This window comes from Delphinus delphis, chromosome 11 (genome assembly GCF_949987515.2).
Source record: "Delphinus delphis chromosome 11, mDelDel1.2, whole genome shotgun sequence".
Classification (NCBI taxonomy): Eukaryota; Metazoa; Chordata; class Mammalia; order Artiodactyla; family Delphinidae; genus Delphinus; species Delphinus delphis.
The window spans coordinates 76,911,936-76,939,391 of record NC_082693.1 but is presented as its reverse complement, the minus strand read 5'-3'; the positions used below and the strand labels follow the sequence as shown (position 1 = coordinate 76,939,391).

Below are 27,456 nucleotides of genomic sequence, written 5' to 3'. Positions count from 1 at the left end.
TATGTCTCAGGCATTGTTAGAGCATTATTTGTATTAATTCATTTAATCCTCATAAAGCCCTGTCAGGTAGGCATTATGATTATCCCCATTTTATGGATGAGGAATGAAGGCATAGTGAGGTTAAGAGTCAGTTTCACTTAGCTAGTAAGTGGCTGAGCTAAGATTCAAACAGGCAGTTTTGCTCCAAAGCAGAGCATTTCTAGCATCTACTTCTAGAAGTGTATGAAACTATGATGAAATGTTTGTGACCCTGTTAGAAGTGAATCTGTTTATCTCACTTCTTGAATGCATGTTTATTTTTACTTCCCTTCTTGAATGCATGTTTATTTTTACTTCCCTTCTGTATTCTCTGACTCTGGCTTTAGAAGATTGGGTAACAAGTTTGATAGAAATGTTGTGATTTTTTTTTCCAATCAAGGCAGCTAAAGATAAGCAAGGAGCTGGTCAACAGTGTAACTAGTGGAAAGATACACTGATGCTAAGAGTGGAGGACAAAACGCATGTCCTTGCCTGATGCTGTCTGCAGCCTCTCAGTCTTGGAAAAATGGACGTGTATTCCCAGTGTACTCTGAGAAAGGAATGGGTTCCATATGGGTCTTTGCGGTTGTTGATGATTCATAGCGGTATAGAGTAGACCTTTAAGACAGTTATTTTGTGGATAGTGCCTGAGGAAGAGAAATGGTAAATAGAATTGTTCATGTATGCTTTTATTTATTTATTTATTTTAAATTTATTTATTTATTTTTTGGCTGCGTTGGGTCTTCGTTGCTGCGCGCGGGCTTTCTCTAGTTGTGGCAAGTGGGGGCTACTCTTCGTTGCAGTGCACAGGCTTCTCATTGCGGTGGCTTCTCTTGTTGTGGAGCATGGGCCCTAGAGCGCGTGGGCTTCAGTAGTTGTGGTGCTTGGGCTCAGTAGTTGTGGCTCACGGGCTCTAGAGTGCAGGCTTGGTAGTTGTGATGCCCGGGCTTAGTTGCTCTGCGGCATGTGGGATCTTCCTGGACCAGGGCTCAAACCCGTGTACCCTGCACTGGCAGGCAGATTCTTAACCACTGTGCCACCAGGGAAGTTCCCACATATGGTTTTAAATAAGGAAATGGACTGATTTATTCATGAACGATAGTTTAACCTTCCCCTCTCTAGCTACTTATGGGCTCCCAAGAAGCCTACTATCTTTTTCCATGTCAGTGGGAAATCCGAATTACAGGTTGTGGTTCCTGTTAGAAAATGGGAACATTCAAGTAGGCTTGGATAAAATAAGATCTAGGACTCTAAGCAGATGTCCTTTTGGTTTAACTACTGGTTTCCTTGTTAATTCCCCACTATTTTATTATAGTGGAGTCTATATGTAATGTAACATTTAATTTTGTGTAACATGGACTATGTCATATTTCTGTAACACATAACAGTAATACCTTTAACTTGAGAATGGCTTGAGTTTATCCAGGCAGAGTCTGTTTAGATGTATATGCAAAGTATAATTAGGTATTCATGAAGCTCAGTTCATATACCCTTCGATATGATTTCTCAGGATAATCCTATTAGAAACCACCAGTGCACCTGCTTTGTACTTAAGGATCCCAGAAAATGGCACCCTCTTTGGTGGTTGTTTTAATTATGTCCTATTCACTCTGTTGGTGAGGGAGGGTTGAGGATGGTCAAACACATGACACTGGACAGATGAGATTGATAGCAGTTTGTCAGTCACACACACCTTAGGGGAGGAGGACATAGCATGCCACACAGGGCCACATGGAGGTTGCACTTGGGGACAGAGGGAACCACCAGGGGCTGTAGTAGGCAGACTTTGTAGTATCAAGAGGATGAGGTGACCCTTGGTTTCCAGGGGAGGATGTGATTGACTAGTTTGACTAATTCCACACATTGGCAAGGAATTAAAATCCTCTACTCAGGGATAAGCCAGAGCAGTCCCTGTGGTAAGGAAGGTTGTTTGGCTTGGGGACCTTATCTGAGGGAGCAGAGCGGGAAGAGCAGCTTGTAGTTAGGCCCTCTGGGCCCTCTTGGTTTTCCCCAGATGTCAAGGCAGAACACCATAGTGGTTTCGTACTGAGTCACAATCAAGAGCATGGGCAGAGGGCCTGGTCATATTTTCCAAAAGTCTCACCACCTTTTCAGTGACTTAGGATTATGATGAAGAGATATTAGCAGAAGCAATGTGGTGTGTGATGATTGACACAATGATGGACACAAAAACACATGGCCACCCTGTTAGAGATGGTAGTCAGAGGGGGAGCTGTTCATCTCTTCCTACTTGCCACCCACTCTCACTCCCCTAGCCTGACTCCCCCGCTAGGTTCCCTGCTCTAGTGTTAGAACTTGATGAAGCCAAGGGGAGGGGTTGGGTTTGGATCCCCAGCTCCCTTCATGGATGGATGGTGTCTCTTCTGTCTTGCCTGCTTGCCAGCCATGTTAGCAGTAGGAACCTCTTTCTAACTAGTGAATCTCCAACTTCTCATCATACAGAAATGCACTCGCCTCTCGCCCGTCATCACCCTCCACATCACTTCCATTCCTACCTCCAAGCCTTTGCTCACAGTAAAGCTGTGAGCTTTGCTCCTCCAGTCCTCTCCCACTTAGGAGGCCTTTGCTCCTCCTTTCATTCACTGGAGTCCTCTCTCCCACGTGCCTGTACCCTGCCATCTCTCTGACTGCCCCAGTCTGCATGGGCTACTTCTTTCTCTGGTTCTGTAGCCCTTAGTGCCTGTGCACTGCCTTTAGCATTTAGCATACACTTACTTTTAGTTGTTCTCTGTTTAGAAAATGGTCCCTGCCTTTACCCTACTTACTGTGGTTATACTGATTCCTTTTGCCTTTATCAGTTTAAGAAAGTTTCAATTAGCAGGTGAAAAGAAAAGCAACCAATAGCATTTACAGTTTGAACATTATCTATGACTAATTCTATTAGATTATCTTCATCCAACCCCTAAAAAATGATGCATAATAAGTCCACAGTAAATATTTATTGAAATAAATGGCATAGTAGTTTTATATCTATTAAATATTATAAAATAGATATGTGAAAATATATGTATATAGGTACAATAAATGCGTGTGTATGTCTAAATATGAAGTGTCTGCGTGTATTCATCCCAACCTCATTATTTCTAGTGGCCTTTATTTGGTCTGGTACTAATGAGTTACACATTACATAATGAGGAGGTAAAGAGAAGAAATGATGTTGGGTCAATATCTCTAACTTTATTTAAACATTTAAAAATTTTTTAAACAAAATAAATACCATCTTTGCCACAATGAGAAAAGTGGATTGGGAACCTGCTATACATTTTACTTGGAGGCAATTCTTAGCTCAGTAGAATGCTTTTCTATTTGTATTACAAATTTCTATCTATATTTCTTGAAGAGCATTTTAAAGAATCATTCCTCAAGCCCCCTAAGAAAGCAAAATTGCTGGTAATTAAATGTTTGGTACTTATTTTAGCTAGTCCTTGTTTCAGTAGGCATGTTTATAACAAGTTATTCCACTGTGGCTAGGAACAGCTCAGGCTCTAACGAGACACCTCCCAGCTGAGCCTGAGGGGCAGGAGGGTCTGTTGGATTGTGATTGGCCTTGGGCTCCTTCTTTGTCCTTAAGATTGGACCAGGAACCCTGGAGGGCATGATCCTTACAGGCCAGGAGTTCTGCCACAATCCAGACAGCACTGCGGGAGATGCCTAATAGCATGGTGCTGTTTACTGTGGTCTCCTCAACAGTTGTGTGGTTACTCTGTGGCCCCTACAGACTGTTGAACAATCCCTTTACAACATCTTTTTCTCTTTTTAAAGCTGTCAACTGGCTAGCCAGAAGGTCAGTCCTCCTACCTATTATCTAGAGACTCATGCTAATGGCTTTCCTAAATAAGCCCCTACAGGCTGTAAGGGAAGGCATAGTCTATGTAACTTTCCCACATAAGAAGTAGTTAAAAGGGAAAAAATAAAGGCAATCTTGAATATGTGCAGACACCTGGGACTTCCCTAGTGGTCCAGTGGTTAAGACTCTGTGCTTCCACTGCAGAGGACACGGGTTCAATATCTGGTCGGGGAATTAAGATCCAGGCCAGGAATTCTACAACCCTGACAGCACTATGGCACGGTTAAAAAAAAAAAAAAAAAGTGCAGAAATCTAAACCTGGGGTGTGGGGAGAAAGGAACAGGAGTTTCTCTTTTTCTTCCTTACTTCCTTTTCTTTCTCTTTTTTTTTCTAAATATAATTCTCATCTCCCTGTGAAGAAATAAGCTATCTCTAAAGAGTTGGTGCTCTGAACCATCTTTTATAAAACTTTTCAAAGTTTCTGAGTTTGTGGGATGTGTGTGTGTGTGTGTGTGTTGTCTTTGAAAAAGTAAATAGAAATGTTTTCATCGTAAAAGCACCAAAGGGTAAATAATGAAGTCTCTGTCTTATCTCAGACCAGGGTCTCAGAGGCAACCATTGTTATCACTTTCTTCTGACTCTTTCTAGAGATATCTATCAGCATATTTGTGTTTGCCTGCCTGTGTGTCTACATTTTATATGCATACATAATATATGTATATACACATATGCACACATATATATGTGTGTTTTTCCTTTTTACACAGATGGATACACACTGCTATGTGCCTTGACTTTTTAATCTAGCAGTATTCTTGGAGAACAACCTGTATCATTGTACATAGACCTATTTCATTTTTTAAACAGCTGTTTAGTAATTCATTGTATGGATGTGCCCAATTTATTTAACCAGTCTCCTATTAATGGCCATTGATGGAAACTCCTTTTAAAACTGCTTATTTGTCCTTAAACCTTACTGACTCTAAAATCTGCTTACATAAAGTGGGTGTGAACATCTGGGTAGGTTCTCTTCTACTTTAAGGAATTTTGAATTCCATTTGATTTTTAACCAGTTTTCAGAGTTTTTCTTCGATGACTGTATTTTAAATAGCAGCCTCAGGTACTTATCCTGATTTTGTTTTTGTCAGTAGAGTACAATTTTAAGAATCCTAGTAATAAATGCATTTCTGGGGAAGGGGATGGTAATGGTATTTATAAGGGTAGAAGTTGCCCCTGTAATATTAAGCAGGCCTGTTTTTCAGAGTTCATCACTAAAGCCTGGTTTTCCTTCCTACAGAGTCACCCAAAAACAGGTTTTTTGTTGTTGGTGGTGGTGTTTTTATTTGTTTTGTTTTGCTTTTTTCCAAAGCCAGTTTTAAAATAATCCTCTAGTCTGTATTTCAGGGGATACTGGATATTTTCCTGTGTTTTCTCTTTTTGAAGCCATAGAACTGCAGCTTGCTAGTTTTAAAGGCTTGGTGGTTAACACCTCTAAAATTAATGAACCAATGAGTAAAAACACTAATTGTGTACATTTTACACTGCAAGTTTTTGTTTTTACACTTATTTTTGGTAACAAATTCCTGCTGTGCTATCTCTTATTTTAGTGATTTTATTTATTTGTATTGTGTGTGGTTTTTTTTTTAGATTTTTTTTTTTTTTTTTTTTTTTAGTGTGAACCATTTTTTTTAAAGTCTTTGAATTTGTTACAATATTGCTTCTGTTTTATGTTTTGATTTTTTGGCCGTAGGGCATGTGGGATCTTAGCTCCCTGACCATGGATCGAACCTGTACACCTGCATTGGAAGGCGAAGTCTTAACCACTGGACAGCGAGGGAAGTCCCTATTCTGTGGTTATTAATCAAAATGTTTAATTCCAAAAAGTTAATATACGTTAAATTATATATATATTTTTTTATTGAAATCAAGATAATAAAATTAATTTTTTAAATTAAAGTTTGCCCTAAACTTTAGGCACTCTAAGATACTGGGGTGAGGGGGTGGAGGGGAAGGGGGTGGGGATTTCTGCTCTTCAGCTGTCGTAACATCAGCCATCTATAGTCTTACATATTATGGAAGCATCAGTGTTTATTTTTAGTCAAAGCAGCTAGTAATGGGGAAGACCTATCAGATGATTTGGTTTACCTCTCAGCACAGAGGGTCACACTTGATAAACCTGATTTTTGTTGAAGTCAGATAAGTTTGTTTCAGACTCTGTGTTATTTCTTGGCTTTTATGTTCTGTCACCCTGGCTCTGCATGGACTTAAAATAATTATGTGGGCTTCCCTGGTGGCGCAGTGGTTAAGAATCCCCCTGCCAATGCAGGGGACACGGGTTCGAGCCCTGGTCTGGGGAGATCCCACATGCCGCGGAACAACTAAGCCTGTGCACCACAACTGATCCTGTGCTCTAGAGCCCACGAGCCACAACTGCTGAGCCTGCGTACCACAACTACTGAAGCCCGTGTGCCTAGAGCCCGTGTTCCACAACAAGAGAAGCCACCGCTCGCCACAACTAGAGAAAGCCCATGTGCAGCAACGAAGACCCAACGCAGCCAAGAATAAAATAAATAAAATAAAAATAAATTAAAAATTAATAGTAATAATTATGCAAGATCCTGCGTTTGGAAAACGTAAAAACATGACATGAATATATGAGTCTCGCTTTATTAGAGGATGAAAATGCCTGTGTAGGGCTGATTCCCAAGTTGTGCCATGTTTCCTGAAAGAAGTAGAGAGAAAACTTGCTTATTTTAGGGGTAGTTCCTAGGAAAATCATGTGAGTAGGCGGTAGAGAAAATTCCACATGTACTGCATAATTGAGAAGAGGACCTGAAAATAAGAAGAGGAATGGTTTTTAAATTGTTTTTTGTTGATTTGATGCATGATTTTCAACCTGACACTGGAATCTGCAGTTCCATAAGGGAATTGAAGTAAAAGAGTAAAAAGTTTTCTGGGGAAACTAAATAGAAACAATTTTCCAGTGAAAATTGTAAACCTATTTTATATACTTGGCATATTATAATACAGAACTTATTTTTAAATTTTTCTGCTAATTTTTCCATGGAGTGTTGTTCATCCTTCAAGTTTTCCTTGGTAGCTTTTCCCGCTCATTCTGTGATAAACATGAAAGCAGCCAAAGGAAACATGTAATCACCAAGTCGTAATGAGACAGCATTTGCAAAAGAATTTTGACATCCTGAGGACTAGCAGGTTCTGTTCAGTTTGGTCCAGGAGTAGAAAGAAGAGGTGGAGAGAGATGCCAGAAGTTTAGATTTATATGTTGTGACTTGGAAATGAGAAAGAAACTTTGAAGGTGAGAATACTGGAATGAACTTCTTTCTTCACATTTGGGAGGAATTAAATGGAGCTCAGAATAAAATCACAGGCAAGAGAGGAAAAAGATAACTGGATTTGTCAACAACTGAGAACAGGCTTCAGTGCTTTGAACGCATTCTTCAGTTAACTTTGCTCCCCTTTTCCTTTTTGTGCCATCCTTGGCCTCTTTCCTCCCCTTGCTGGACTCTTTAATTTAATAGAGTTTCACAAGTTGAACCTGGCAACTTTTATGCCTGGCTTGGCACTGTGAAGGTTTTATGTTCCTAAAAACTCTTCGAGGAAATGGATTATTTTTTAAAAGACAGTTTCTTTTGAAAATGAGATCATCCTTGATGTGACATCTTACCTGAAATAGAAATTGATGTACTTCCAGTGTAAGATGTGCTGTTTATATATAGAAAATAACATAAGTAATTTTTGGGACTTCCCTGGTGGCGCAGTGGTTGGGAATCAGCCTGGCAGTGTGGGGGACATTGGTTTGATCCCTGGTCTGGGAATATCCCACATGCCACAGAGCAGCTGAGCCTGCATGCCACAACTACTGAGCCCATGTGCCGCAAGTACTAAAGCCCGCGCGCCTAGAACCCGCGCTCTGCAACAAGAGAAGCCACTGCAATGAGAGGCCCGTGTACCGCAACAAAGAGTAGCCCCCTCTCACTGCAACTAGAGAAAGCCCGTGCGCAGCAGGGAAGACCCAATGCAGCCAAAAATAAATAAAATTAAATCTTTTGAAAAAGAAAATAACATAAGTAATTTTTTAAAAAAGTGATGGCAGTAAATAATCATCACTCCAAATGCAAGGATCCTTGGCATGTGGAATTGAAGGAACAGTTGCCTAATGAGTAGAAATTTACTTCTGGCTTTACTTGTCTCTGTTTTTATCCCCGTGTACTTGGAAAAAATAGTATTTTCTGGAAACCAGGCTTCTTCCCTGTTAGAAGCAAATCTAACTTGGAAAGGATGGGCTGGGGAAGGAGAACCCAGCTTTGGCTCTTTCTGGTTGTTATTGTAGCTTACTGTCCTCTACTTCATTTATCAAATTATGTAATAACTAGGCAGGAAAGTGTGCAGGAAACACTATGTCCTGTTCCTTTAACCCTAAAAGTAGACTGTATTAGGATTTATCTTCTGACAGTGGGAAGGAAGTGTAAGGAATGGAGGAGCGGCATAGGTAAAGAATCCATGTTTCATTATCAGGAATCTAAAATTATTAGATGCCTTAGAAGGCGGTTCACGGTTATATGGGAAAATAGATTAATCAACAGGTTTTTTCTGTTTAATTATTTAGAGCTGAACATGTATGTGGATACTAGGTACCGTCTTTCCTGATTTTATTGCTGACCCCATTATCTTTCCTTTAAAATCAGATCCTTTGTTGACATATTTCTGTTTCAATTGATGTCACCCTTATTTTGCTGGTGACTGTTCACGAAACCTCGAAGGAAGACTCGAGTTTCTCCCCCTCCTCTTTACCCTAGCTCTGGTGATTTTTCTTCTTCTTACATACAACCCTCCCTCTCAATTCCTGATGTAGCCACCCTGGCGCAGGCTGCCTGCACTATTGAAATTAACTCCTAGATCTTCCTCCACTTCTGTCACTGTGCCTACCTCCATTTCACCCTTAGTTCATTGGTTTTGGGTTATAAGATTAATACTCTTAAAACCACATTTTGCTGTACTCACTTTCCTCCCTCCTAAGCTTGAGAAATCATAATTGGTTTCTACTGTTTACCATTCAGGTATGTGGGGAGCTCCTTTAGCTTCCACTTAAGCTGTGAGATCATCAAGGTGATCTCACTGATGCTAATAAACAAGGATATCCTTTCCTCTGATTGGTGGGGGGTGGGGTGGAAGGTGCTGTGCTTACAAAGCTTGACTGACCAAGGAGGTGCCCTTCTCATCTCTGTTGGCACTAACAAGAAAGAAGTGTGGTAGTGACAAGCTTGGAGGTATAGTAAGGAAATCTTTGAGGTCTACTGGAAGATTTGAGTCTCCTTGTTGAAGGCCTACAAGATGAGTATAAACTCCTTAGCTATTGTTCATGCTCCTTGACAGCCTGGCACCTGTCGTCTTCTCCAAGCTTGTTTTCCATTAATTACTTACAGGAGATTCCACTTGTAGCCAAAATGTTTTTGTTTGTTTTGTGAATACCAACATTCCCACTTCTACACCATTGATTATGATGTCCAGATGTCCCTTCTCCTTTAAACCATACAGTTTTTCCAGTATTCCCCCCCAAACCCTTCTTTGTGATCACCACTACCATATATACTATTGGAAGTTCTGAAATATAATACACATTGGTTTCTAATATCATTTTGTTCATTCAGTAAAAATTTGTTGTGTGCCTATTACATATCAAGTAGTATGCTGGGGATTCAACTGAAAAAGAGAATCTCCTTGTCCTTGGGAGTTTACATTTTCATGAGAGAAACAAATATACCACTGAGTAAGATCACGTAGGATTGAGAAAAGCCAGGTAAACTAATTTGTGATAGGGAGGGGGCAGTCAGGGAAGGTTTTCTTTAGGTAAGCGATTTTCAGAACTAAAATCTCCCAAAGTTTTATGGTGGTATGTTTTGATCCATGTTTTTAATATTTAAAGCTTATTTATTTATTTATTTGTCCCCTTGTTCTTAACTGTTAACTTTTGTAAACATTTATATCCCTAAATGGATGTGGCAACTAACTGGTTACTATCTTCTTAATAATAGCTCTCCGAATGTTGATCCAGGAAACACCTCTCAGCGCTCTTTAGACAAAATAAACCTACATTTCCTCACAGGTGCCACGGCCCTATTACTGATTATTCGAAATTTTTACACTGTTGAGTCCAAAAGAGCTCACAGATGGGCTGATCCAAAAAATCAAATTACTGGGGTTTTGTTACAACCAGATTCTGATTCAGTGGGGTGGGACAGGGACTGAGGTTTTATTTTTCTAAAAAGCTTCCTGGTGATGCTGAAGCTGCTAATAGATTGAATATGTTTTGAGTAGCAGAGTTTCAGAGTATCTCTTTAGAGTTGAAGAGATAAAGAATTAAGATAAAAACAGGTTGAAGGTATATTTTCTTCTATTTATATGGATGGATCCTGCAGTCTGTACATCCTAACTCTCATTTACTGTCAGTCATCTAAATCAACTAATTTCCCGGCTGGGTTGGGCTCCCATCCCTGAACCCAGAGACAAGCGAATCTTGCCAGTGATTTGACTAGAAAGCTTCTGTTCTCCACCCCCCCCCAACCCCACCCCAGGGGTGAGTCTTCTCCATGTCATGGGGAGCTATGATAAGATATGCACCCACCTAATTGAGGTTGTGATATGATTCCCTGAGGCCCCCAGCCACTGAGTAATAGGAAGCCCCATCTTTACCAGAAGGAAGTGTTCCTTTTGGCATTCTGCCTCCATCCAACTAGTTTGTGTAACTGTCAGGCTCCAGGAATGGCTTCTGAGGCAAGTCTGTATCCTACAATGTGTAATCAGGAACTGGAAGAAAATTTATCTTCAGCTTTTAAGATTCCCAGTAGAAATTCTCATAACTTGTAGGAAGCTTGGCAGTTGAGTGACCTGCCCATGACCTGAGAAAGGAACCTGCTAGAGTGAAATGCAACTGTCTCTTTATTCTGCCTGAGTATTTCCCCTGACGATTTTCTGTGGATCTTTTCCTGACTCTTCTATTCTGCAGGTATTCTTTCTTTCTTTATTTTTGGCTGCATTGGGTCTTTGTTGCCGCCAACGGGCTTTCTCTAGTTTCGGCGAGCGGGGGCTACTCTTCGTTGCAGTGTGCGGGCTTCTCATTGTCGTGGCTTCTCTTGTTGTGGAGCACGGGCTCTAGGCACGTGGGCTTCAGCAGTTGTGGCACGTGGGCTCAGTAGTTGTGGCACATGGGCTTCGTTGCTCCACAGCATGTGGGAGCTTCCCGGCCCAGGGCGCAAACCTGTGTCCCCTGCATTGGCAGGCGGATTATTAACCACAGCACCACCAGGGAAGTCCTCTGCAGGTATTCTTGTTGACTGCAGACAGGAAAGCAGTTGCTACAGGCAACTTGTTCCTGACTCTTTACAACTAAAGCTAGAAAGAATTATTTCTGTTGCCTTTCTTGGGAACTTTCCTATGGAATTTCCCCCCACAGATTGGACTGCAACAGTGGCTTTTAGATTCAAGAGATCTAAAAAATGTTAGATCTGAGAAATGTTGTTGATGACAGGCTGGCGAGAAGCAGTTGGTAAATGGCCTGGTACAGGGGTTTTCAAACTTTAGCCTGTATCACTTAGGGGTCCTGCACCTCTAGGGTTTCTGATTTAGCAGGTCTAGAGTAAACTGGAGAATTTGTGCCCATCCTCATTCCTTCCCATGTCTTGTGATGTGCTTACATGAAAGGCAATTGGTGATAACCAGAGAGATGGGCATGGGCACATGTCCACAATAGTACATTATGATCATCATCATTACCTCCCAGTCCTTGTAGATTTGTTACTTGCTTTAAAAAAAAAAACGAAAGCAAACCACTGAGGCCCAAAGAAGCAGCACCTCTTCTAATGTTGGAACATGAACATGGTTGGTAACCCAGCTCACCTCCTGTGAGGCTTTTTGGTTTGTGCTAGTAGAGACCTGATTGTCTAGAGTTAAGGGATAGGTTGGGGGCAGCTGGGAAACTTGCTCCTTACCCACCTTCCTATCACAGAAATACATGTTGGTTTTTTTAATTTTTAAAATTTATATAATTTTTAAAGGTCACTTTCCATCTACAGTTACTACAAAACATTTGGCTATATTCCACGTGTTGTATAATACATTTGAGTCTATTTTACACCCAATATATTGTACCTGCCCCCTGCCACTAGTAACCACTAGTTTGTTCTCTGTATCTGTGAGTCTGCTTCTTTTATGTTACATTCACTAGTTTTTTGTAAAAATGCATGTTTTTCAAGATGATCCATTTTAAACCCAAAAGTAATTTGGGTTTTGGACAACTGAGATAGGGAAAGGGAAGGGAGACTTTTGTTGATCTGACCCTTTTTATCCCTCCAAATCCCTTAGATGTGCCTTGCTTACATCACATAGTTTGTTTTTGGTAGCATTCCTTGTTCTCAAAGGTGACTAATGAGATGCTCTCTATTGCAGCAGTTCTGGAGCATCCCAGGAGGGACCCAATGATCTGGACCTTCATCTTAGTGACCTTCCTTCAGATGAAGAGGAAGTCATCAACAGTTCTGATGAAGACAATGTCAGCTCTGCTTCTAGTAAAGGGGAGCCTGACCTGCTGGAAGATAAACAAGTATGTTGTTGGTATTTAAATATTTCTACTTTTGCGTTTGTTGGCCTCTCAGGACACTCAGAAGTAATATTTATTAACATGATTTTATTAACATAAAATCCCTGTTCTAAATGTTCTGAAGTTAGATTGCAGTGATGGTTGCACAACCCTGAATATATTAAAAACCATTGAATTATACATTTTAGAAGTGCAAAAATATATTGTATGGAATGCAAATTATATCTCAATAAAGGTGTTAAAGAAAATTAAAAATCCTGATAAAGGGAAAATGATAGTGCTAAGTGGAAGATTAGTACAGAGTCATGCATATCATGTAGTCCTATGTACATCAGCCCAGGATGGGCCACAAATGTGGCTTTAGCCAACTAATAACTCAAGGAAAGAAGGTGATAGTTTCTAAAAGAAGAAGTCTTTGGTGTAGAAGCATAGGAAGAGACCTTCTTTTGTAACTTCTTTGATTTTCAATTTCTCAGTTTATACAATGGGACTGTAATGTTGTTCTGAGGCTCAAACAGGATAATAGTTGCCAAAACACTTCGTAAGTCAAGAAAGTTTATGTACATTAAACATGTATAGGGCTTCTCTGGTGGCGCAGTGGTTAAGAATCTGCCTGCCAATGCAGGGGACACGGGTTTGAGCCCTGGTCCGGGAAGATCCCACATGCCGCAGAGCAACTAAGCCCGTGCACCACAACTACTGAGTCTGCACTCTAGAGCCCACGAGCCACAACTACTGAGCCTGCGTGCCACAACTACTGAAGCCCGTGCACCCTAGAGCCCGTGCTCCGCAATAAGAGAAGCCACTGCAACGAGAAGCCTGCACACCACAACCAAGAGTAGCCCTTGCTTGCTGCAACTAGAGAAAGCCCTTGCACAGCAACGAAGACCTAATGCAGGCAAAAATAAATAAATTAATTAATTAAAAAAAAACATGTATAATATACTTCTATAATTGTGTTTGTGGTAGGTTGTATTAGTTTCCTAGGGAAGTCGTCACAAACTACCACAAACCGAGTGGCTTGAAAACAGAAATATATTGTTTAACAGCTCTGGAGATCAGAATTCCAAAATCAACATGTCGGCAAGGCCATGCTCTCTCTGAAACCTGTAAGGGAGAATCTTTTCTTTCCTCTTCCTTGTAGTTTGCCGGCAGTCCTTGGAGTTCCTTGGCTTATAGCCACAGCACTTCAGTCTCTGCCTCCATCGTCACGTGGTGTGCTCCCTTCATGTGTGTGTGTCTGTGTCTCCTCTTCTTGTAAGGACAACAATCAGATTAGATTAGGTGCCCACCATAGTCCAATATGACCTCATTTTAACTTACTGATTACATCTGAAACAGCCGTGTTTCCAAATAAGGTCACATTCTGAGGTCCTGGGGCTTAAGACTTGAACATTTATTTTGGAGGGACATAATTCAAACCATAACAGGTACTATATTCCATGGACATATAATGGGCATATTACTGATATGTGTCTAGATGCCAGTAACATTCCGTCATGAAAGTGCCAGACTCAGTCTTAGTAGGAGGAGAAAAGAAAGAAGATGTGCTGCTGTGCCCTTGTCTTAACTTTGTGAGGGAAAAGCAAGCTGATGTTCAAAAAGTTATTCCTGGAAAGATGAAAGTACCACCATTAAAGGAAGAAAATTACCCCTGCACCACACCTGTGTGTCTGTGCTTATCTATGTGCAGGTTATTACATTGAATCTTCAAAATCATCCTAGGATATAGATCTAACATATGTACTGTTTTTCTCCTTTTCACATGAAGAAAAGGAGTTTATAACTTGCCTTGGAACCTCCTGAAGTGAGGTTTTTAACCAAAATCTGTCTCTGCTAATAACTTGGTGTAAGTCCCAGAATCTGAATGATTTTTTTTGTTTGTTTGTTTTTAAATATTTATTTATTTATTTGGCTGCACCTGGTCTTAGTTGCAGCATGTGGGATCTTTAGTTGAGGCATGCGGGAACTTTAGTTGTGGCGCATGGATCTTTTAGTTGCACCCTGCGGGATCTTTAGTTGCAGCCTGCGGGATCTTTTGTTGTGGCATGTAGGCTCCTAGTTGCGGCATGCAGGATCTAGTTCCCTGACCAGGAATCGAACCCGGGCCCCCTGCATTGGGAACACAGAGTCTTAGCCACTGGACCACCAGGGAAGTCCCCAGAATCTGACTGATGTTGATGGAACATGTTTGGGGTGGGGGTGAATAGCCATGCTAATTTTTTTTTTTTTCTCCAAGTTTTTAGTTTTGTATTTTTTGGTCTTTACTTTCAGTGCTTAATAAATGATTGTTTAAAAATGAGATCTATTCATTCTGCTTCATTGTGGTTAGGATATCACCACTGTTCACCCCTCCTAAATATTGACTTCCCTGCCTTTTTTACCCCCAAATTTTCTTTGTAAAATAGCTCATCTGATATATACACTCACAAAGAGAGGCGAAAACCTAAGAGAATATTGTTTTTTAGAAGTTAATCATGTGTCACCTCATTTTGGGGATAATTTAATGATAAGGAGATGTTTCTCAGGCGGATCTGGTTGTTCAGTTTTTTGCTTTTTAGTAGAACTCTTGGGTAATATAGCAGAGGCCTTTTATGAATTCTCTTTAAAAGTAATGGATAAATTTCACTGAATTTTACTTGTAGTGAACAAATATGAAAAGAGGAGAACAGAGTTAAGAATTTACAAAGCTGGGTCTGGGCTGTTATCAGGAGATCGGAACATAAAACTGGATTTCAGATCAAAGGTTCTGTTTTGGAATTTGTTTGAATTATTTTATGGCCTTGACAAAGTAATTTCATTTGTGGTCCATGTTTCAACTTCCATGACTGTCTACTTTAGGCAGATGCATTTATTTAACAGGTAGTCTCCTTTGAAATGCGTTGTAATTTAAGTGAGGACTTTCATTAACTGAAAAGTTAAGATACCAAATAAAGCCTCTCTCGCGCAGTTTTACATCATTGTTTGACTTGGGTCAGAATCGTTGTTCTTACAAGTTGAAGTTAATATAGAGCTTTTTATTTTGTTTTGGTTATCTTTGACTTTCTGTTTTGAAAATGATTGTAATCCACTGAATCATTTTCTGATAGTGACTGTCCTTCTTTAGCTCTGTAGTCTTCCTACTTTAAAAGGTAAAGTAGACAGGGCTTCCCTGGCGGCGCAGTGGTTGAGAGTCCGCCTGCCGATGCAGGGGACACGGGTTCATGCCCTGGTCGGGGAAGATCCCACATGCCGCGGAGTGGCCGGGCCCGTAAAGTAGACAATAGAATACACAGATTCCTAGAATTTTAGAATTGCAAAAGGCCTTAATCATCTAGTCCAACACCCTACCCTTTTACATGATGAAATAGCTATAATGAGCTTTTCGTTTGTTTCAGTTTACATATTCATGTTACTCAACACATATTCAGAAGCAATGTGCTCTGATCTTAGATTCTGAGAAGGTGGCAGCCACCCTTGTACACTTGCTTATTCAGGCATCTTAAGTGCATAGTGAACCAGGCGCTGCGCTCTGCACAGAAGGGGGCAAGGGTGAATAAGATCACAGACTAGAGAGAATCCAGATGTGTCAGCAACTAAACGCAGTCCACTGGGTTAAGCCCTAAAAGTTCTCCACTAATAAGAGAATAATCTTGGGACTTCCCTGGCAGTCCAGCAGTTAAAGACTCTGCACTTCCACTGCAAGGGGCACGGTTTCAATCCCTGGTTGGGGAACTAAGATCCTGCATACTGAGCGGTACGGCCAAAAAAAATTAAAAAAAAAAAAAGAGGGAATAATCTTGTCATTTGGGGATGGTAGGGAGAGAATATCAAGGCAGCCTTCATAAAGGAGGGATCCTTTGAGTGCCTGTCACCTTAAAGCATGAGTTGAAATATGCCAAGCAGAAATCTTTGGGAGAGGGGGAGGTGGTGAGGAGGGATGTTGAAGCAGAAGGACAGACATGTAAGGGCAGAGCACACTTGGAGTTGCAACGTGGTTGCAATTTGGCTGGATACACAGTGTGGAGGAGTAGGAATGAAACTAGTGAAGATAACTAGACACAATGTGGAGTGTCTTCTAAACATAGCAAAGAAAGTTCAGTCTTTGTTGCCCATAGGTGATAGGGAGCTGCTAATGTAGCTCAACCTGAGAACTAATGTGATTATATTTGCATTTTAGAGCTAGTACCTCTGGTGGCAGTGGAGAGAATGGGTTACAGTGGGGTAAATCTAGAGCAAGGAAGCCACTTCCTAGGTTACTGCAGTAATGTAGGCAAGAAATAAGGAAGCAATATGGAAGGAGAGGAAAGGATTAATAAAATATTCAGAAGCACAAATCAACAGGGCTTGATAACTTAATTGTGATCATAGAGTGTGGAGAAGAAGGTAGAATCCAGGTTTCTGGCTTTGGTCAGTAGGTATATACAGTACGTAGCAACGAGTGACTGAAGGCCATCAAATGCTGTATTCTTTTTTTTTTTTTTAACATCTTTATTGGAGTATAATGCTTTACAGTGGTGTGTTAGTTTCTGCTTTATAACAAAGTGAATCAGCTGTACATATACATATATCCCCATATCTCCTGCCTCTTGCATCTTCCTCCCACCCTCCCTATCCCACCCCTCTAGGTGGTCACAAAGCACCGAGCTGATCTCCCTGTGCTAGGTGGCTGCTTCCCACTAGCTATCTGTTTTACATTTGGTAGTGTATATAAGGCCGTGCCACTCTCTCACTTCGTCCCAGCTTACCCTTCCCCCTCCCCATGTCCTCAAGTCCATTCTCTACATCTGCGTCTTTATTCCTGTCGTGCCCCTAAAATGCTTTATTTCTTATGAATCTTTTCCTGATTATGATTACACCACTCGCTGATTATGATCCTTCCCTCCTTCAAGATATCAGCACATTTCATAGTTGTCCTTATGTATAGTTATTTGTATATATGGTTTGATCCCTTGTTCACTTCTTGAAGGCTGGAGCTATTTCTTATTTATCTTTAATCTCCTCTTCTAACATCTACTTTCATGCCCCGTTTCAGAACTACGAAATCAGAATTTCCAAGACAGTTACCTAGGAATCTGAAATTTAAGAGCTGCCTGGTGGTTTTAGTGATCAGTAATGTTTTCAGACAGCTGTAGAGCAGTGAATTAGCTGACGGTGGAGCTGTTTTCTACTACTAACCTTGCTATCAAATTATGGATATTGAATTACTAACGTCAGATTTTTAAATGATGGAGTAAAAATGGTACATTCTTCCTTTTGGGAATGATCTCAGAATAACAAGGAGGATAAGAAATATAAACTCTGCCTTCAGTGATGTTAGGAGACAGCTAAAACCCTAAATCACAATATGTGAGTAAGGGCTACCATGAGGTTCCAGTTTCTCCATATCCTCACCAATACTCGCTATTTTCTGAATTCTGATTATACCATTCTGTGGGTATGAAGTGATATCTCATTGTGGTTTTAATGCATTTCCCTGATGACTAATTATGTTAAACATCTTTCATATACTTATTGGCTCTTCTTATATCTTCTTTAGTGAAATGTCTATTCACCTCTTTTACCCATTTTTAACAGAGTTTTATTGAATTATAAGAATTTTTATGTATTCTGGATACAAAATTCATGATTTACAAGTATTTTTTCTCACCTATGGCATATCTTTTTATTTTATTTTATTTTATTTTTGCGGTACGCGGGCCTCTCACTGTTGTGGCCTCTCCCGTTGCGGAGCACAGGCTCCGGACGTGCAGGCTCAGCGGCCATGGCTCACGGGCCTAGCCGCTCTGCAGCATGTGGGATCTTCCCGGACCGGGGCACGAACCCGTGTCCCCTGCATTGGCAGGTGGGCTCTCAACCACTGTGCCACCAGGGAAGCCCTGTTTTTATTTTCTTTATGGTATCTTTTGAAGCATAAAAAATTTTAACGTATGACGTTCAGTCTATCAATATATTTTTTTTAATGGATCATGATTTTGGTGTTGTATCTAAAAACTGTTAGCCTAAACCAAAGTCACAAAGATTTTCTTCTAGAAGCTTTATAACTTTAGGTCTTACATTTAACTCTATGATAAATTTTCAGTTAATTTTTGTATATGGTGTCAGGTAGAGTATAAATTCATCTTTTTGCTTGTGGATATCCAGTTGTTCCAGCAATGTTCAACCATTTGTTGAAAATAAAGAAAAAACCCCCAACTATCTTTCCATTGAATTGCCTTGACAACTTTGTCAAAAATCCATTGACCAGGGACTTCCCTGGTGGCGCAGTGGTTAAGACTCCGTGCTTCCAATGCAGGGGGCCAAAGTTCGATCCCTGGTTGGGGAACTAGATCCCACATGCATGCCACAACTAAGAGTTCACATGCCACAACTAACGAGCCTGCAAGCCACAACTAAGACCCGGGGCAACCAAATAAATAAATAAATACATTAAAAAAAGAAATTAAAAAAAATCCATTGACCATAAATTTAAGGGTTTACTTCTCTCAATTTTTTTCCTATTGATCTACACATCTGTCTTTATGCCAGTACCTACCATTTTTTTCCCCAAAATTTATAATCTCAGCTTCTAGAAAAGAAACACATACTATATAGTCACCACTCTCAGTGCTGCCTCTGAATCACTGTCACCCTTTGTCTCACTGAGTTGCCATGCAACACCTGAGATCTGAGATATTTAATGTTTAAATATCAGAATTTTAAGGTTGAAAGTTCAACACTCTAATTTTACAGATGAGGAATCTCAGGCCCACCATAGTTGTTCTCCTAAGTTAAAGTATTGTTGTCCCCTGCTATAATATCTGCCTAGGGATAACATTATTATAGAGTCACTCTGCACAATTCTCTTTAACCCAGGCCCCGGCAGAGCAAGGTCCTGAAGAGGGGGGAAAAGAAAGGTTCAGAGTAGAGTCTTAACAAGGGGAGAGTGATAAAAAGAGAAAAGGAAATAAAAGGTAGATGCCAAAAATAAAGTACATCTACTTGAAAATTTTGTATAGAGCTGATATACATTTTAAGTGGTTCTACTTATTAAATGTTTCAGCACCTGTAGTGTGCCTAGATTTATTTAAAGCTAGTAATAAAACCTCCTCTTGACCTTTAAGGGACCTCACATCATTTGAAAATGGAGCGTGCAGTACCAAGGCTTCAGTTCTTTCGGTGGTTTAGGTTTCTGTTTTTAATTTTTAATGCATTTCTTCTGGCTTTCTAATTTTTAAAAGGCATACTGTATTTTACAAATCTTAAACTTCCTTCCTAGCTACAGACGACATAGAGAAATCATTATAATAGTTAGAAAGCATTGATTTGCTAAAATATTTTTCAAAATAACAGTTATCTGTGTGTGTATACGTGTATGGCATACATAGCCATGGTTATTAGTGCATGACTGATACATGGTCTTTAAGATAAGGCTGTGCTTAGGACCGCTTCCTGAGGAATGTTATCTACATGTCATTTAAAAGGTAAGTGAATGGAGTTGTTCAGTTGAGCAGAATTTATCCAACCTGTTAGTAACAATCATTCAACAACCTGTCTTAGAAAAGAGGAATGCATGGGGGATAGGGGTCAAATTCATCTATCTAATTGTCCCTTTAAAAAATAGAGTTTGGGAGCTAAAGTCAAGTAGCAAGGCTAATTAGACCAGACTATTTACTCACACTGAATTAATAACTGATTGTTCTTTAAAGATTATTTTTGGGGACTTCCCTGGCGGTCGAGTGGTTAAGACTGCGTGCTTCCAATGCAGGCGCACGGGTTCAATCCCTGGTCAAGAAACTAAGATCCCGCATGACGCGTGGCACGGCCAAAAAAAAAAAAAAAGATTATTTTTGTAAGTAGTTGATTTCATAGCTTACTTTGAATATTTTTTGGATGACAATACTTATATTCTGATGGAGGGTTAGGATTTCTTTATATTGTATGTAAATGCTTCTGTAGTAAAATATGCAAACATGGAAGCAACAAATGCACACTGTGATGTTAGTGTTTACTCCTGGAGAAGGAGGGGAACTTTAATGTTATATATAATAATTTGTTTCATAAAAAGATTTAAACCAAAGATTGCAGAATGTTTGGATTTGTAAAATCTTGAGGGGAGAGGAGAGGAGATATACGTGGGTATATGTGTAGCAGTGATTAGCAGTAGATAATGAAGAGAGATTCAGTGTGTAATAGGATTTCTTGGATAGATACTGGGAAATCTGTGTTCTCGTCCCAACTCTGCTAATAATCAACTTTGAAGCTTGGCAAATCCCTGTTTTAAATGGGTGTTCTTTGGGATTCTGCTCTTGGTCCAATTCTCACTTTATATATTCCTTGTGTTTCGTCTCCTTCACTTCCAGGACTTCTACTACCATGTTCGATTCAGTGGTTTGTGATACGCTAAAAAAAGAAATCTAAAAATAAAGTTCTTATATTTTATACCTATATCTGTGTGACTTCTTATGAGCATAGAAATGATTATAATTTAAAAAACCTAAATTTTAGCATGGTGTAAAACCTTGAGGAATCCTCTTCCTATTTACTCATTTAAATGTCACCAGTGCTTTGAGTTAATAAAAGTGTTTTAATGTATACAGAACATAAACAGACATACTTTAAAAAATCATTAAACTGTAATTTTCAGAAGAGCTTCATTCATTGTTAAACTGCATCTGTTTCTTTTTAATAATAACTTTTTCTTAACATCTTTATTGGAGTATAATTGCTTTACAATGGTGTGTTAGTTTCTGCTGTATAACAAAGTGAATCAGCTTATACATATACATATGTTCCCATATCTCCTCCCTCTTGCATCTCCCTCCCACCTTCCCTATCCCACCCCTCTAGGTGGACACAGAGCACTGAGCTGATCTCCCTGTGCTATGCGGCTGCTTCCCACTAGCTGTTTTACATTTGGTAGTGTATATATGTCCATGCCACTCTCTCACTTCGTCCCAGCTTACCCTTCCTCCTCCCCGTGTCCTCAAGTCCATTCTTTACATCTGCATCTTTATTCCTGTCCTGCCCCTACGTTCTTCAGAATCTTTTTTTTTTTTCAGATTCCATATATGTTTTAGCATACGGTATTTGTTTTTCTCTTTCTGACTTACTTCACTCTGTATGACAAGCTCTAGGTCCATCCACCTCACTACAAACAACTCAATTTCATTTCTTTTTATGGCTGAGTGATATTCCATTGTATATATGTGCCACATCTTCTTTATCCATTCATCTGTTGGGTGGACACTTAGGTTGCTTCCGTGTCCTGGCTATTGTAAATAGTGCTGCAGTGAACATTGTAGTATATGACTCTTTTTGAATTATGGTTTTCTCAGGGTATATGCCCAGTAGTGGGATGGCTAGGTCATATGATAATTCTATTTTTAGTTTTTTAAGGAACCTCCATACTGTTCTCCATAGTGGCTGTATCAATTTACATTCCCACCAACAGTGCAAGAGGCTTCCCTTTTCTCCACACCCTCTCCAGCATTTATTGTTTGTAGATTTTTTGATGATGGCCATTCTGACTGGTGTGAGGTGATACCTCATTGTAGTTTTGATTTGCATTTCTCTAATGCTTAGTGATGTTGAGCATCCTTTCATTAAACTGCATCTATTTTTATACATTGGTTCTGACACTGAAATTCTGGAAACAGGTAAAAACAATTTTTTTTGCAGATAATGAAGTAAGGCAAGATAGGGGTAGGGGATTAAGAGGCACAAACTACTATGTACAAAATAAATAAGCTACAAGGATATATTGCACAGCACAGGGGATATAGCCAATATTTTATAATTCCTTTAAATTGAGTATAATCTATAAAATTTTTGAATCACTATGTTGTACACCTGAAGCTAATATAATATTGTAAATCAACTCTACCTCAATAAAAAATTAGGTTAATAAAAATTATAAAGGCTTGGGGGCAGCGTCATGAGCCAGCAACCTGTACAGTCACACAGGGCCCTCACTTCGTTTAATGCTCTACTGTCACAATCTTGATATGCTTAATAATTTTGAACAAGATGCCTACATTTCACTTTGCATCAGACCTGCAACTTACATAGCCAATCCTGTAAAAACTGAAGCATACAAAAGATTCCCTCATCCTCACACCTCCTAATCCAGCCCCCCCCGCTGTGAGTGACTACCGCTAATAATTTAGTTTATCCACTTGGAGGCTTTTTACAATAGGATGCACATTCAAGTGCATACATTATCATGCTTAAGTCTTTCTCTAAAAACTGCTACATTGAAATCTACACAAAGTCACTGTGTGCTGGATCTTCTTGGAAAACACCATAATCCAGAAGGCTACAGACTTTAAAAAAAATTTTTTTTTCTTTGGCTGAGCCAGGCCACACAGCATGTGGGATCTTAGCTCCCGACCAGGGATGGATCCTGTGTACCCTGCAATGGAAGCACGGAGTCTTAACCGCTGGACTGCCAGGGAAGTCCTAAAAAATTTTATTTATTTATTTATTTTTGGCTGTGTCAGGTCTTAGCTGTGGCACGTGGGATCTTTCCTTGCGGTGCGTGGGCTCCTCTCTAGTTGCCGTGTGCAAGCTCCAGAGCACGTGGGTTCTGTAGTTGAGGCACGAGGTGGGCTTTCTAGTTGCGGTGCTGGGGCTTAGTTGCCCTGCACCATGTGGGATCTTAGCTCCCACCAGGGATGGAACCCATGTCCCCTGCATTGGAAGGTGGATTCTTAACCACTGGACCACCAGGGAAGTCCCCCTAAAAATTTTTTTAAAGTGGCTCTAAAAATCTCAGGCATAAGAAGTTGATACTGAACTGCAGTTTCAGATTTTATATTGGCGTGTTTGTTTTAAAGCATGTTTTACTTAAAGCTTTAGGGAAATAGCTTAAGTTTCAGAGTATTAAGATACCTATCTCTAATGAGATTTCACTTTCTAAAATCTAGTAAAATAAACACTAAGCCTCTCCTAGGCAAGTCAAGAATGAAAATAAAGTTTATTCATCAGTTAGGCTCAATTGGACAAGGGATTCACTAGTGGGTGTATAGGATTATTTGGGGCTGTATTTAGTTTGGTGAAGGGGAAAGGCAAAGGATTCTTAGAAGTAGCTACATTAAATGGTAGGAGCAGAATGAGCTCACAGTTGTTCATGAGACCTTTTGTTAGGGAACTTAGGTAAACTATGTCGTTTAATCCTCCTGACAACCCTTGCCAGAGGTGGTATTATCTTCATTTTACAGATGATGAAGCTGTGGCTCAGGTCTCAGAAACTTTCCTAAGGTTACAAATAACGTATGGCAGAGCAGAAACCGAAACTTCTATCCTTGCAACTTACAGTTCATGTACTTTCCACAGCCTCACTCTCTCTAGAGGTTTGTTCGTTCACACAGTAGTTGTTGACTGCCTACAGTGTTCTAGGCATAGATGCCAAGAAGGTTAGACCAGCAGCAGGACTTGCAGGAGACTTACTGGGGCAATTGCCTTGAGGGGAAAGAGGGAGAGAGGGAGGGAGGAAGCAGGAGTGGTAGGAAAAGCCTTTGACTTCCCTGCAGGTGTGGCCTCTGCTAGGAGAGAGGGGAGGAGGGACTGGGGGGGGAGCAGCCTCAGGCCAAGGCAGTTCTGAGAAAGTCTTGATCAGGCTGCTAAGGGGTCTGCATCAGGCAGGGGGGCCTGGCTCTAGTACCCTTTCCTGGTCAACCTTGCTGGGGGCAGCCTGCAGGACTCGTGGCCTGATGTTCTTGCTGTGGTGACTCTGAATGTGCAACAGCTAGAGGCTCTCGGTCAGCCTGGCTCCCTGCAGCAGGTTCCCTTGACGGGCTGTCTGAGCGGGGCCACCCCCGTGGCCACCACATGCAGCGCTGTTCTATCCTGGTGGGGATGGGGAAAGACTGACAGTGTGAGGAAGCAAATGGATACAAAAAAAAGAAAAAGAAAAAAAAGAAGGTAGTCCTTTCCTTGATGCTCAGGTAAGCAGATGTGCTAGCATCCTAGCCATGATTTCAGTTTAGAAAAGAAGACGATTTCACACTGTTACTATTATTATTTTTAGAGACTTAAACATTGGGTAAAACTTTGAGATAATCTGAGAGTTCACTTCCTAAATAAATAAATAAGAATTAGTCACTACCATTATTTTTTTCCTGTCATTTTATTAGTGACTGACTACTGGACTGTCATGGTCACTTTTTACCCTTATTGTGACATTGCCTTGTCCAACTGCACTCTGTGCAGCACAAAATAACTGGGTCCTGGTATTGTCAATGCCAGCATGAATGTAGAGGCCTCTTTCTAAAACCAGATCTGACATTTCTTCAACAGAAACATCAGTGCACTTTCCTTCTAATGGCAGCAGTCATAATTTTCACCTTACATGTAGTACCTGAAATTTTATGACTCCTTGTTCCTTGTTTACTCTCTTGCCCTTCACTCTGTAAATGTAGTGTTCAGATCTTTCACCAGAATAGAAATGGAGAGAAACTCTTCTCCTTTCCTCTGCTGCCCTGGAGTCAAAGCCAGCTCTATCAGTGTTTAAATGAAAACAACTACAACAATAATCTCTCATAAATATTGAGACCTCATTCATAATCACCTCTCTTTTTTTCAAAAGTGTACATTTTTTGTCCCTGCTAGAGCTTTTAATTTTCACACCATACAATACATATTAAAATATATTCTTTTCAGCTCTTTAGAATAAAACTGCCTTGACTGTAAGAGCATATTTCTAAAAGGGATTTTAAGTAAGTTGAGAGTGCCTGTGGCTGTTGGCCTGTGTGTGGTATAGACTGTGAAGAGCACTTTTCAGATGGCACTTAGGTTGCCTGATTTAGAGTGGCTTTACTAAGGGTGAAGTGCTCTTATACATGCCTATTGAATCTTTCCTAATCTTAAATTACTTGTGTGCACCCCAGGAACTCACATCATGGGATATCTGTAGGCTTCAGTGGCTGCAGAATGTGGCTTCAGTTTTGAACCATTGGACAGTATGCCCCACCAGGGCTCTGGGGCTCCTGGGGCAGTCTATCAGTCCACTGTTGATAGTGGTGAGGATTACCGATTGCTCTCAACAAATCGTGTATCGCGGTTTAATAACCACATCTAAACCTCCACGTTTGCCATCTGAGACATTATATAGTATGAAATGTGTTCTAATTGAAACCTATAAGTATCAGAGCTTGAATGTACGTCTAACTAGCTCCAAGCTGATCTTCATTATCCTTTTATGAGTTCATGTTTTCTTAATGCACTCTTATCACAGGGTGAAGATACTGGGATGAAAAGTAAAGTCCATCATATTGCCAAGGAGATCATGAGCTCAGAGAAAGTGTAGGTATCCAGTTTCCAATTCAGAAGACTATTTGTTTCCCCATTGACTCATTTAAAACATGTCTCATTGCTGTTTTTTACAGGTTTGTGGACGTGTTAAAACTTTTGCATATTGTAAGTATCTGCTAATATTTTCTTGAAGTCTGAGACTATCCACTTTTACATCTTTCCCTGTCCCTCAATATGTTCAGCATAATTAACTTAAATATATTTAAATTAACATGTATATACATGTATGTGCTTTCTAATACATGATTATATTTTAAAATTCACACATATGTGAAGAGAGAAATTTTCTAAAATGCATTAATCTCATGTATGTATAGTATACCCAGATGATTTCTGAAACATAGAGCCTTTATATCTGTATTTCCAAAGTCTTTAAACTTTCTATCTTCATAATAAAGAGTTATTAAAAGGATAATATTTCTTCTTGGGCATTTTGCAGAAGTTGTCTGCTACAGTAGAATTTTGCACAGCAATGGGTAAAGAATGTCATGATCAGTGTTTAAAACTGTTCTAACTGAACAAGCTCCTAGAAAGACACTTAAAATAGACATTTTTACAACTAACTTTTTAAAGTTCTGTTCAGTTTTTTTAATTGTGAACTTGAACAAACCTGTTGGGAAACAATTATGTGTCTGAATGCATATTCATTTTTCTCATGCACTCCTTTGTACCTGCAAGTTTTCACAAGTTTCATTACTCATTGGCAGTTAAAATGCTTTTAGTGTTACTTTATTTTAATTATATTTGGGCAAGATATTAAGACTTAACAAAAGAAAAGGTTGAAGTAGAGGAAACAGTAAAAAAAGAAATGGAAGTGACTTGAATTACCATCCAAGAAGTTTACTTATATGGTAATTATTAACATCATATTAAACTGAATTGCTGAAAAACAGTAGGTTTACAAAATATACACCCATTTATGTCTCTGCAAAGAGTATGATTTTCAGTGTTTTTTTTTAATAGATATATAAACATGAAAAATGGGTTATACTTAGAGGTGAGATCATTCACCAAATGATCCCCTTGTGCTCTGCACTTGATCCGATAGACACGTGGAGGCCTAATTCCTGTGTGAAAAATCTCTAGCTTTGGAAATTTTTTCTTAAAAATTTCTTAACATTGCTAATTTGTTTTGAGAAGTTATTTTCCCATGAATAGTTCCTCATATAACTCTTGACTATATTGGAAATTTCCCTTTTAAAATTCATATATATATATATATATATATATGGCAATATTTGGTCACCCAGAGTTATTGAAAAGCATATTGTCAATTCCAAAATTAATGATAAGCTTGATAAATATAAATGACTTAGCAAAATAAACTCCATATACATTTGCTGTTATGCCCCAACCTTCTCTATTGTACAAGCAATTGCAGGGGGAGAAGAAAATGCTAAACTGCTGTTTTTCTGGAAAACTTAGAACATATCTCTAGGATGAGCAAACTGTATCTATTGGACATATTTTCTGATAGACATGTTTAAATACAAATAGGACCACTCCAGGGAAATTTTAAGCATCTGCAAGTGAATGAGTAAACTTGTAGAGGCAAAAACTTGCTATGTTTAACTTCACTGTTCGATTTGATCAAAACTTGCATACGAATAACAATTTATAGACCACACTTGGAGAAGCATTGGCTTAGTAGATTGTATTTCTTACCAAGTATGTGAATTTTAGACAATAGTTTGGGGAATTTCCCGGTGGTCCACTGGTTAGGACTCTGCACTTTCACTTCCAA

General features: G+C 39.7%; 1 protein-coding gene across 2 annotated transcripts in view; it reads left to right on the top strand.

Moving 5' to 3' along the window:
• FGD6 (FYVE, RhoGEF and PH domain containing 6) overlaps nucleotides 1-27,456 on the top strand; it is a 110,152-nt gene that overhangs the window by 25,427 nt on the left and 57,269 nt on the right. Inside the window, exons 3-5 of one of the 2 annotated variants that reach the window (XM_060025393.1) lie at nucleotides 12,293-12,443; nucleotides 25,636-25,703; nucleotides 25,787-25,817. In XM_060025393.1, the coding sequence (XP_059881376.1) occupies nucleotides 12,293-12,443; nucleotides 25,636-25,703; nucleotides 25,787-25,817 (250 nt within the window). Of the gene's footprint in view, nucleotides 1-12,289; nucleotides 12,444-25,635; nucleotides 25,704-25,786; nucleotides 25,818-27,456 lie in introns of both variants that reach the window. The other variant, XM_060025392.1, reaches the window with a different exon arrangement.